The 12,276-nt window shown below is 37.9% G+C and overlaps 1 protein-coding gene across 5 annotated transcripts in view; it reads right to left on the bottom strand.

Moving 5' to 3' along the window:
- The window catches only part of RC3H2 (ring finger and CCCH-type domains 2), a 52,639-nt gene that overhangs the window by 13,253 nt on the left and 27,110 nt on the right, over positions 1-12,276 (bottom strand). For all 5 annotated transcript variants that reach the window (XM_027035043.2, XM_027035044.2, XM_027035045.2 and 2 more), the window contains one exon: positions 4,083-4,391. In XM_027035043.2, coding sequence (XP_026890844.1) covers positions 4,083-4,391 — 309 coding nt within the window. The remainder of the gene's footprint in view (positions 1-4,082; positions 4,392-12,276) is intronic.

Below are 12,276 nucleotides of genomic sequence, written 5' to 3'. Positions count from 1 at the left end.
CTCTCTCTCTCTCAGAGCCTGGAGCCTGCTTTGGATTCTCTCTCTCTCTCTCTCTCTCTCTCTCTCTCTGTCCCTCCTCACTCATGCTCTGTCCCTCTCTTTCTCTCTCTCAAAAATAAACATTTAAAAAAATTTTTAAAAAGTCCTATTCAACAGATTCACCCTTAAATTTATTGTTCAATAACTACAGTTAACCCTTGAACAACACAGGTTTGAACTGCACGGGTCCATTTATATGCAGACTTTTTTCAATGAATAGTACTGTAAATGTATTTTCTTTTTTAAAATATCTTTTTATTGTTGTTGTTTTAAGTAAACTCAACCCCCAACGTGAGGCTCAAATTCACATCCCCTAGATCAAGAGTCCCATGCTCTGCGGACTAAACCAGCCAGGGCGCTCCTCCTTGTATTTTATTGATGACCTTTTCTTTTCTCTAGCTAACTTTACAGCAAGAATACGATATACAGTACATACAACCTACAGAATATGTGTTAATTGATAATATGTTATCAGTAAGGCCTCTGGTCAATAGTAGGCTATGAGTAGTTACATTTTGAGGAAGTCAAAAGTGTCCCCTATCCTTGTATTGTTCAAGAGCCCACTGTAGTCTACCAGACTTCTCTGGGACAAAGATGACAGACAGGTAAAAGAAGGACTGTTCTATTAAGAGATAGATGGATTAAAATGTAAACTCCTTGAGAAAAGGCCATTTTTGTCCATTTTGTTAACTGCTGTCTATCCAAAGTTACATCTAGAAAAGTTAACTGTTACATCTAGAAGAATTCCTGGCATACAGTAGTCATTCAGTAAAAACATCTGTTGAAAAAATGAAATAGTTCCTGCCACATAATAGTCAGAGTGGATGAGTGAAACGCCAATATATGGTTACTCATTCAATTGATGCAAAATAACCAAACTTTTTATCTTTTTTAACCAGGGATTTTCTTTGTTGAGTCACCAGGCAATCAGCTCCAGAGGATCTCACCACGTCTTTCTTATGCCCTACTGAGAAGTCAAACTTTGGCAGAGCTTAGATATGTGGTGACTCCAGAAAAAGAACTTGTTAATGATGCAGGAACTCAATATGTTGCATCCCAAGTAGATTAAAGGGTTTTTCTCAAACTAGAGAAGCCCTTTTAAAGCTAGAATACAAACAAGTATGGGCTGCTTTTAAGTCTAGCACAGCAGATTAGTCTAGCAGATGTTTACTTTTATGTGTAAAATGGAAATAACTAAGGAACTGTGGGTAATAATAGCAGATACAAATTTACTGACTTACAGTTTAAAGATATTTTAGGGCTATATTTATTCTTTGAACTTAAATAAAGGCAACAAGGAAAATAATTAGGATTTCCTTGTAACAGTAATATAACTCTTATCGAGCAATTACTGAGCACATTCCAGGCTCTATGCTACATGCTTTACATAGATCATCTGGTCCTTCCATATCAAAAGGTTATATACTGTCAAATTGGGATAAGTACTTTAAAATGGCAAACTTTAGGGGGCACCTGGGTGGCTCAGTCGGTTTAACGTCCAACTTTGGCTCAGGTCATGATCTTGTGGTTCGTGAGTTTGAGCCCCCACATCAGGCTGTCTGCTGTCAGCAGAGCCCCCTTCAGATACTGTTTCCCCCCACCCATCCCTTCCCCACTCACACTTTTTCCCTCTCTCACAAAAATAAACATAAAAAGAAATGGCAAATTTTTAGACTTGTCAGCGAAAAGGCATCAAAATCCATGACAAGATTCACAGCCTCACGTGATCATGCAAGCTATCCACAAAAATGAGACTAAGGAAAAAGCTAACCTTCAGCCACATTCCAGACAGACAGCTAGATTACTACAGCTGTAGCCTACATGGCTCTCAGGATTCCAGGCTCTCCTTTGCAGCACCCCTCTCCTGCCTACCTGATTTTGCCAGGGCTGCTTCCTGTCCTGATAAGATCTTTCCTTCCCAACTATCCATACTTTTGGAACTACCTCAGGTCTTCCTGGGCTCATTTTACCTCTAGGGAGTCTTTCATAATAACTCCCTATAGAATATTATTACTTTTTGTGTTCCAATAACACTTGGAACACAACTCCATTATAGTACCTATCAGAACGTATTATATAATATCTGTTTACGTCTGCCTCCAAATCACACTGTAAGACCCTCAGAGGCAGGGAGTAGTATTATTTAGTTCATTTTCATTACTTCTACCAGCTGGCTGGTGTTGGGCACATAGAAGATCCCTAATTTTTGAATGAATTAATGATTTATTTATTTTTTCAAGTTGTTCCCTTAGTCTATAATTAAAAAAAAATTGGGATAGGATTTACTTTTTAAGGTGTATAATTCAGTGAGTTTTGGTATATTCACAAGGTTGTGCAACAACCATCACCACTACCTCATTCTGAAACACCTTCATCAGCCCTGAGAGAAATCTCTACTCATTAGCATTCACTCCACAGCCCCTGGCAACTACTCATCTACTTTCTGTCTCTCTGGATTTGCCTATTCTGGACACTACCATAAATAGAACTCTGTAATATATGGCCTTTTGTATCTAGCTTCTTTCACTTAACAGTTTCGAGGTTCATCCACATTGACTGTAGTATGTATTAGTATTTACTCCTTTTTTTTTTTTTTACGGGTGAATACATTCCACTCGTATGGATATAAAACAGTTCTAGGTTACCTTGCCAAAAACCTTCAAAAGCTCATTTTCTAAACATATATGTAACACAAGGTCTCCATAATCTGGTGCAACCTACCTATCTAATCTTATTTTAACCAGTCCCTAACATAAACTTCCTGTTCTAAAAGGCTGGTCTCTTCAATATTCCAAATAATTACCAACAAATTTGACCCATATTATGCTGTTTCTTTTTCTGAAATCCACCATATTTTTCCCAGCAATATAAAATATTCCTGTTCTTTCATCCAATTCCAATTTTGCTTCATTTGTGTAAATGCTGTCTCCACAACTACACTCTCGTAAGTTTCTTAAAGGAAAAGAGATCTTATACAGTCCTGTATTTTCAAGTGTGACAAGAACATAGCTCAGAATGAATGTTCAAATATCATTTGCTAACTAGACAATGTTCTCTGACATGTCATTTCTAAAAATCTCTCCCAGAGAAAACTGTAAGGATCCTCCAATAAACAAATCCTCCTATCACATGCTAACTGCAGAAATAAAGAATATAATTGCTTACCTACCCACTGTTTATTATATGAAATCACTAGCATAATACTTTGTTCCTAGAAGGCATATAATAAATGCTGACCGACTATTCAGGGGCAACAAAATCGGAACATGATTTAACTGAGACCCTAAAACAATACCAAAGCATGAGATTTCTGAGGTGTAAGTAACTCAGATGGTCAAAAAGTTTTAAAACTTTTTTCTTAAAGAACCAAAACCCTTCCTTATGCTGAAACCTGAAAATATTGGTAATAATAACAACAAGATATTGAGGTACTGTTCAATGCACACTGCAATAGTGATTCACTTAATCTGTGCAACCAACCTGTGTAGTAGTTACTATTACTGTATGAATTTTGTGGATGAGTAAATTGAGGGAGACAGATTAACTGGCCTAAGTTCAAACAGCTAGAAAACAGTGAGCCAGAATTTGAACCCAGGGAGTTTGCCTCCCAAGAGCCCCCTCTTAGCTACTACACATCATTAAAGAATATAGAATAGACTGTTCTGAGTGAAGCAGAGGCTGGAGGCTTAGAATCTCACCTTGCTGAGGTTTCTATTTAGCCCCTTTCTGGTACCCCTCTGTATACGATCCTAAAGTTCAAAGATCTAGTGTGGAAAAAACCCAATTCTGGTCCAAACTCTTTAGTTTACAGTCAAGGAAAACAAAACCCAGAGCTGAATTGACTTTCTAAGGTCACAGAGCTTTTCAACTGCAGAGCCAGGACTAGAACTCAAATTTTGGGGGATTCAAGTGCTTTTTCCACCAGGTGAAGATTATGCATTAAAAATTCTGATTAGTTCCTTTCCCTTAGGGTAAATTAAAATACTCAGTCATTTCTCAAAAGGCTGAGTAACTCACAGTAACCATTTTTACCTAATACTTACTTTTCAGTTACAGACTCTGCAGAAGGCCCAGTTGCGTTCTGACCATTAGTGCCAACCTTCCCCACTTTCTTCACAGTCTCCAGAGCTCTTAAAGTACTGTCAGTACTACGTGGGATTAGCTGGGAAACACTGTTTTCTGCATTTGAAATTCCATTTGTACTTGGAACAATTTTCCCCGTTGTTTCAGTACTTCCTATGACAGAAATGACATTTCCGGCTGTGGTTGTGACAGTGTTGTTTACACCAACTTTATTTAGAAGAGGAAATGTTCTTACAGTTGCATTGATCTTTTTGTTCCTTAATCGATACCTGTTTCAAAAACAATCAACATATATTGGTGAATATTGCACTAAATTTACCCTGGAAGGGGGGGGGGGGAGACAAAGGGAAAAGATTTAAATAGGAGGAAATAGCTTTGAAAAAAAGTTTCATCAGCTAAATATCAAATACAGTCTACACCAAACTCTGCTGTTAGATGTCACATGAAAACACACACACACACACACACACACACACACACACACACACACACACACACACACGTAGACATGTAATTAATGTAGCAAGCAAAATACACATGTATCAAAGAAGCCTGATGAGTGAATGGGAAGAGATACTTTTGAAAATTTTGTATAATTGCAATAAAAAGTACACTATGTAAAAATGAAAGGAACCATACCAAATCTATTTAGGAATGTAGAATGAAGAAGAAAGGTATGCAAGAGTTGACAAAATTCTGTTGTTACCAAATGTTAGAGCATTATATAAATTAAAAAAATTACAAAACCAAAACTCGTTCTTAAACACTACACCAGATTAGTTTATGCCTAATGTAAAAAGCATCTGGATTAAGAACAGAATTTTCTGATATTGAATTCATAGTTTTATTTATGGTGGTCAGGTATAACACTTTCAATACATAAAGCAATTTGATCTTGGGACTCCATTTAAGAAAATCTGTTTCCACTTGTACAACAAAAACTTCATTATAATGTAGTCCTAGTCAAGGTTCGAAAACTTTAAAGTGGTGAACAACTGTTACATGAACAAAAAGTTTACACACATTTGGAGCCATAATTACATATGCCTAAATTAATCTGATATTAATGTTATAATCAAACAAAAGGTAATTAAATATAAATAGTGTTAGTGATGAGCAATGCCTTCACAATAGTCTCCCTTTCAGTCCCTCAGTATCTATAAACAACCTCATTATTCAATCCCGCTAGTCTCCATCTCCCCTCTCTCCTGCTCTCCCTCTCTCTCGTGCATGTCTCCTCTCTCCCTCTCTCTCTCTCTCTCTCTCTCTCTCTCTCTCTCTCTCTCTCTCTCACACACACACACACACACACACACACACACACACACACACACACACAAACACACACACACTCTGACAGAGGCAGGTGGAGCTCAATAAAAGAGAAGTGTCCCCAGATCATACTGGCTGAGGATGAAGTGACTGAACACAAAGTTAAAAAAAGACAACAGGTTATGGTCAGTTTATATAAGTCATCTTAAGAGATTCTGGAGAGCGACTGACTACTTTTTTTTTCCTTTTTATTTATTTACTTGCTTAATTTATTTATTTTTAAATACATCCAAGTTAGTTAGCATATAGTGCAACAACGATTTCAGGAGTAGATTCCTTAATGCCCCTACCCACTTAGCCCATCCCCCCTCCCACAAACCCTCCAGTAACCCTCTGTTCTCTGTATTTAAGAGTCTCTTATGTCTTGTCCCCCTCCTTGTTTTTATATTATTTTTGCTTCCCTTCCCATATGTTCATCTGTTCTATATCTTAAAGTCCTTACATGAGTGAAGTCATATGATATTTCTTTCTCTAATTTCGCTTAGCATAATACCCTCTAGTTCCATCCACATAGTTGCAAATGGCAAGATTTCATTCTTTTTGATTGCCGAGTGATACTCCCATTACACACACACACACACACACCACATCTTCTTTATCCATTCATCCATCAGTGGACATTTGGGCTCTTTCCATACTTTGGCTATTGTCAATAGCACTGCTATAAACATTGGAGTGCATATGCCCCTCTGAAACAGCACACCTGTATCTCTTGGATAAATACCTAGTAGTGCAATTGCTGGCTTGTAGGATAGTTCTATTTTTAATTTTTTGAGGAACCTCCATACTGTTTTCCAGAGTGGCTGCACCAGTTTGCATTCCCACCAGCAGTGCAAAAGAGATCCTCTTTCTCCGCATCCTCGCCAACATCTGTTGTTGCCTGAGTTATTGTTAGCCATTCTGACAGGTGTGAGGTAGTATCCCACTGTGGCTTTATTTGTATTTCCCTGATGATGAGTGATGTTGAGCATTTTTTCATGTGTCGGTTGGCCATCTGGAAATCTTCTTTGGAGGAGTGTCTATTCATGTCTTTTGCCCATTTCTTCACTGGATTGTTTTTCGGATGTTAAGTTTGATAAGTTCTTTATAGATTCTGGATACTAACCCTTTATCTGGTATGTCATTTGCAAATATCTTCTCCCATTCCATTGGATGACTTTTAGTTTTGCTGATTGTTTCGTTTGCTGTGCAGAAGCTTTTCATTTTGATAAGGTCCCAATAATTCATTTTTGCTTTTGTTTCCCTTACTCCCAGAGACGTGTTGTAAGAAGCTGCTGCGGCCAAGATCAGAGGTTTTTGCCTGCTTTCTCCTCGAGGATTTTGAAGGCTTCCTGTCTTATGTTTAGGTCTTTCATCCATTTTGAGTTTATTTTTGTGTATGGTGTAAGAAACTGGTCCAGGTTCATTCTTCTGCATGTCGCCATCCAGGTTTCCCAGCACCACTTGCTGAAGAGACTGTCTTTATTCCATTGGATATTCTGTTCTGCTTTGTCAAAGACTAGTTGGCCATATGTTTGTGGGTCCATTTCTGGGTTCTCTATTCTGTTCCACTGATCTGAGTGTCTGTTTTTGTGTGAGTACTATACTGTCTTAATGATTACAGCTTTGTAACACAGCTTGAAGTCTGGGATTGTGATGCCTCCTGCTTTTTCTTTTTCAAGATTGCTTTGGCGATTTGGGGTCTTTTCTGGTTCCATACAAATTTTAGGATTGTTTGTTCTAGCTCTGTGAAGAATGCTGGTGTTATTTTGATAGGTACTGCACTGACGATGTAGATTGGTTTGGGTAGTATTGACATTTTAACAATATTTGTTCTTCCTATCCAAAAGCATGGAATATTTTTCCATTTTTTGTGTGTGTCTTCTCCAATTTCTTTCATAAGCTTTCTATAGTTTTCAGTATATAGATTTTTCACCTCTTTGGTTAGATTTATTCCTAGATACAATTAGTACAATTGTAAATGGGATCAATTCCTTGATTTCTCTGTCGCTTCACTGTTGGTGTATAGGAATGCAACCGATTTCTGTGCATTGATTTTATATCCTGCGACTTTGCTGAATTCATGAATCAATTCTAGCAGTGTTTTGGTGGAATCTTTTGGGTTTTCTGTATAGAGTATCATGTCATCTGTGAAGAGTGGAAATTTGACCTCTTCCTGGCTGATTTGGATGCCTTTTATTTCTTTGTATCGTCTAACTGCTGAGGCTAAGATTTCCAATATTATGTTGAATAACAGTGGTGAGAGTGGACATCCTTGTCTTGTTCCTGACCTTTGGGGTAAAGCTGTCAGTTTTTCCCCATTGAGGATGGTATTAGTGTTGGGTCTTTCATATATATGGCTTTTATGATCTCGAGGTATGATCCTTCTACCCCTACTTTCTTGAGGTCTTTTATCAAGAAAGGATGCTGTATTTTGTCAAATGCTTTCTCTGCATCTATTGAGAGGATCATGTGGTTCTTGTCCTTTCTTTTATTGATGTGATGAATCACACTGATTGCTTTGTGGATGTTGAACCAGTCCTGCATCCCAGGTATAAATCCCACTTGATCAGGGTGAGTAATTTTTTTCATGTATTCTTGGATCCAGTTGGCTAGTATCTTGTTGAGGACTTCTGTATGCATGTTCATCAGGGAAATTCGTCTATACTTTTCTTTTTAGTGGGGACTTTGGTTTCAGAACCAAGGTAATGCTGGCTTCATAAAAAGAGTTTGGGAGTTTTCCTTCCATTTCTATTTTTTTGGAACAGCTTCAAGAGAATAGGTGTTAACTCTTCCTTAAATGTTTGGTAGAATTCTCCTGGAAAGCCATCTGGTCCTGGACTGCTGTTTTTTGGAAGACTTTTGATTACTAAGTCGATTTCTTTACTGGTTATGGGTCTGTTCAAATTTTCTATTTCTTCCTGTTTCAGTTTTGGTAGTTTATATGTTTCTAGGAATTTGTCCATTTCTTCCAGATTGCCCATTTTATTGGCAAATAATTGCTCATAATATTGTCTTAGTATTGTTTTTATTTCTGCTGTGCTGGTTGTGATCTCTTGTCTTTTATCCTTGATTTATTTGGGTCCTTTCCTTTTTCTTTCTGATCAAACTGGCTACGTCTTTATCATTTTTGTCAATTCTTTCAAAGAACCAGCTTCTGGTTTCATTGATCTGGCCACTGATTACTTCTTTAAGAAGGACGGGTATGAGCAGACCTATATTTTAGAAAGGCATTTTGCTGGCATGGAGGGGCCTGTGTTTTCCTCAACATGCTCTCTGAAACCTGCTCTTCATTTTTCACCTCAAAGGTTCTTATACAAAATAGCCAGCTGCTCTTTGCTTTCCATCCTCAAAGGACAAATCTCAGCTACCTTTAAGATTACTCTGGCAGGCAAAAAATAAAATTTTAATTGCAAGTACCTTAAAAGATAAGGAGTTGTAAGAAGTAAAACCTTAACTAAAGGAGGTAAAATATGTGGCAAGTAGCAGTACATACTGGGCTCCTAGCATCTAGGCAGCTAAAGACTTGGACTTCAAATCCAGACCTCACATTTGAAAATGCCAATTACTTCCTTATTCTTTTAAAATCACCTTTTGAGCTCCGTCAAGTCCTCACTCCCTGCCTTACTCAGCTTAGAATCCACTATCCACCATTTGTCCCTCCCTTATAAATACTTCAACTCCCTTGGCCCACTCCCTGTGTTGAACTCCTGGTAAAACCCTAATCCAGTTTTTCACCTATTCTCTTACTCTGTGCCTGCTTCCAGGCAGCTGAACATTGGTGGAGAAAAACCATGCTATCATGCTCTCTAGACTCTCTTCAAAATTCTGATCAATTATTTAAAATGGCCAAGCAATACACTAACACACTTCTCTACTAAATTCCCTTTCCCATCTCTAACATCCTTTCTACCTCCACTGCTGATGACATTGCCTCCCACTTGACAGACAAAACAGATGAAGCCAGAGGAGACTTACTTCTTTCACCACCAATTCCAGGAAGCTTCCTGACCTGTAACTACATCCTCCTCCTAAAAAGAGATGAAGAGCTCCTGCTCTTAACTCAGGTCAATCTTGCCACTGGGGTTCTATCGAGGTCCAATCTCTCCACTTGTGCCCCAGGTCCCAAGCATATCTGCCTTTCCAAAGACTTCACTCCTATAATGATCTTTTTTATTCTAGTGCACCATCACTTCATTCAGGTGTCTGCTTACATGCCATATCCTCTGATATCCCTTCCCAGACAACCTCATCTAAAATATCTCCCCTTTCCCAACCATTCTTTCTCTATACCTTGTGTTATTTTTCTTCATAGCACCAATCAGTACCAGATATTATATTTTGTATTTATTTGCTGTATGTCAATCTTCTCTACAACAAAGTAAGCCCCATGAGAGCAAAGATTTTTGCCTTTCTGACTGACCTCTCTATCTTCAGCATATAATACAGTGCCTGATGCACACTGTGTGTTCAATAAATATTTGTTGCGTGAACAGGGAGTAAGCCTCTGACTTCATATGGCCAAGAGAAGAACTAACCACTAATTTTCTACCTCCAAAAGCATTTCCCATCTAAGTTAAAACACTACTTGATTATACAGATCCCAAACCCTGGAATCATTCTTGATTCTTTTCTTTATAGTCCACATTCAACCTATCAGTTCATCAAATATATATCCCAAATCTGACCACTTTTCATCATTTCCATTACTATAGTTGTAGGACCAAGCTACCAATCTTGTACCTGAACCACTATAGTATTTCATTGGTCTCGAGCCATGCAGACTCTAGGGTGACATTTCTAAGACAAAGTTAAAATCTCATTGTTGTGGGATGCCTGACTGGCTCAGTCGGTGGAGCATGAGACTCTTAATCTCAGGGTTGTGAGTTCCAGCCCCATACTGGGCATACAGCTTACTTAAATAAATATGTAAGATTAAAAAATCGCATCGTTGCATTTGAATAAAACCCTGTTATGTCTTCCAAATTCCTCGCCATGGTCATCAAAGCCAGTGTGATGTGGCCTGCCTCTCTAGCCTTATCTTTTGTCATCCCTATCATTCTCCATCTTCCAGACACACTGGTCTTGCTCCTAGTTCCCAAGCCTGCCAAGCTCGTTTCCACCTCAGACTTTATTGCATTGTATCACTAACTGAAATTGTGTTTACGTGTTTACTGTGCCTCTTTCCTCACTAGAAGCACCTCAAAAAAGTACCCAGCACTTAGCAATCATTTTTATGTTTGCTGAGCTGATTGATTCTAGGCTTCTGTTATTCTCCAGAATGCAGCCAATTCTTAGAAATAGGATTCTAATACTCTACATTCTCAAATACAGTCACCTAAATATTTACTTTAGGAGAGACTGCTGGGCATTTACATTTAGTTTGGTTAGAGAAATGCACAGTAGAGAAAGCAGGCTGGAGTAAAATTAATTTAAGTAAAACAAATGTTTGCAGAGCTCCTGGTGTATTATGTGAACTAAGACAAAGGTTCCACCCTCAAAAAGCTCAGAGATACACAGCAACATGTATTTTTTAACCAATAGGATAGTGACATCTCACTTTCTTAATCCTTTGTATTATCCTGTTTTTTTCTCTTCTTTTTTCAAACAGCAACAGAGAATGTGAAGCCAGCTAGAAATATGAATTGAATTGTAGATTATTTGTCCTTTCAACATATATATACTGAATTTACATATCAGACACTTGCTATGTGCAAAAAATATCAAGATGAATTACTCATAAGATAAATGAAGTCCAGTTAAAATACACACATGCAAATAAATAACTGCAATATGACAAGAGAACTGACATTATACAGTGACTATGTATAGAGCACTACAACAGCACAGTGAAGGAAGCAACTAACACTGGCTTGGAAGTCAGAGAAGTCCTCAGAAGGAAGAGGACCTCTGAGTATGACTAGGAGCTCTCCAAACAGAAAAGAGGTAAGCATATGATAAAGGGAAAAACACGTGCAAGGGAAAGAAGAATGCAAGAATTTGTGCAGTAGTAAACAGTGATTAACTAGATGTAGCTTAAAAAAATAAAGACTGCAAAAGGTGGAGTAAGGCTACAAAGCTAGATTAGGACTAGATCCTTTGCTATATTGAGGAACCAATTAAGAATTTAAAGCAGACGTGGACATGATCAGACAATTATTTGCAAGAGAAAATCTTGGTAGCAATGAAATAGGTTGAACATAAGGAGATGCCAGGTAAAAGGCCAGTAGAGAACTAAAATTGATAAACTAGGTAAACACACGTGAAACACTAAAAACAGCATTACACAAAAATGTGACCAATTAATTTGGCTATTATTTTTTTTTACTACTAATATAATTTCAGTCAAGAGATAATAAAATTGTAAAGTAGGCACAAGAGATGGAGAGTAGAAAGCCAGCTTGAAGGTACAGGAGGTAAAATGGATTTTCAGATGGGACACCAGTTATGGGTGGCAAGGCAATGAAATCACAGTTTCTGACTTTTTTTTTAAATAAACTTTTATTTCTTTTTTTTAAATATTTATTTTTGAGAGACAGAGAGAGCACATGCGAGTGGGAAGGGGAAGAGAAAGATGGAAAGAGAGCGTCCCAAGCAACGGGGAGCTCGAATCACAAACTGTGAGATCATGACCTGAGCTGAAATCAAGAGCTGGATGCTTAAGTGACTGAGCCACCCAGGCGCCCCTCCTCTGACTTTTTTAAGTCTAACAACTCCCAAGAAAGTCCCCTAAAAACTTCTACTTTAGCTAAGAAGCTCTATTTCAGGTATGGGCAAGCTCAATAGATTTCCTAGAGCCTCAAAAATCATCCTGATGTAAAACTCTGTATAGAGAGCTGCTTA

Source organism: Acinonyx jubatus, chromosome D4 (assembly GCF_027475565.1).
Source record: "Acinonyx jubatus isolate Ajub_Pintada_27869175 chromosome D4, VMU_Ajub_asm_v1.0, whole genome shotgun sequence".
NCBI classification, from domain to species: domain Eukaryota; kingdom Metazoa; phylum Chordata; class Mammalia; order Carnivora; family Felidae; genus Acinonyx; species Acinonyx jubatus.
This window is presented reverse-complemented; position numbering and strand designations above follow the sequence as displayed.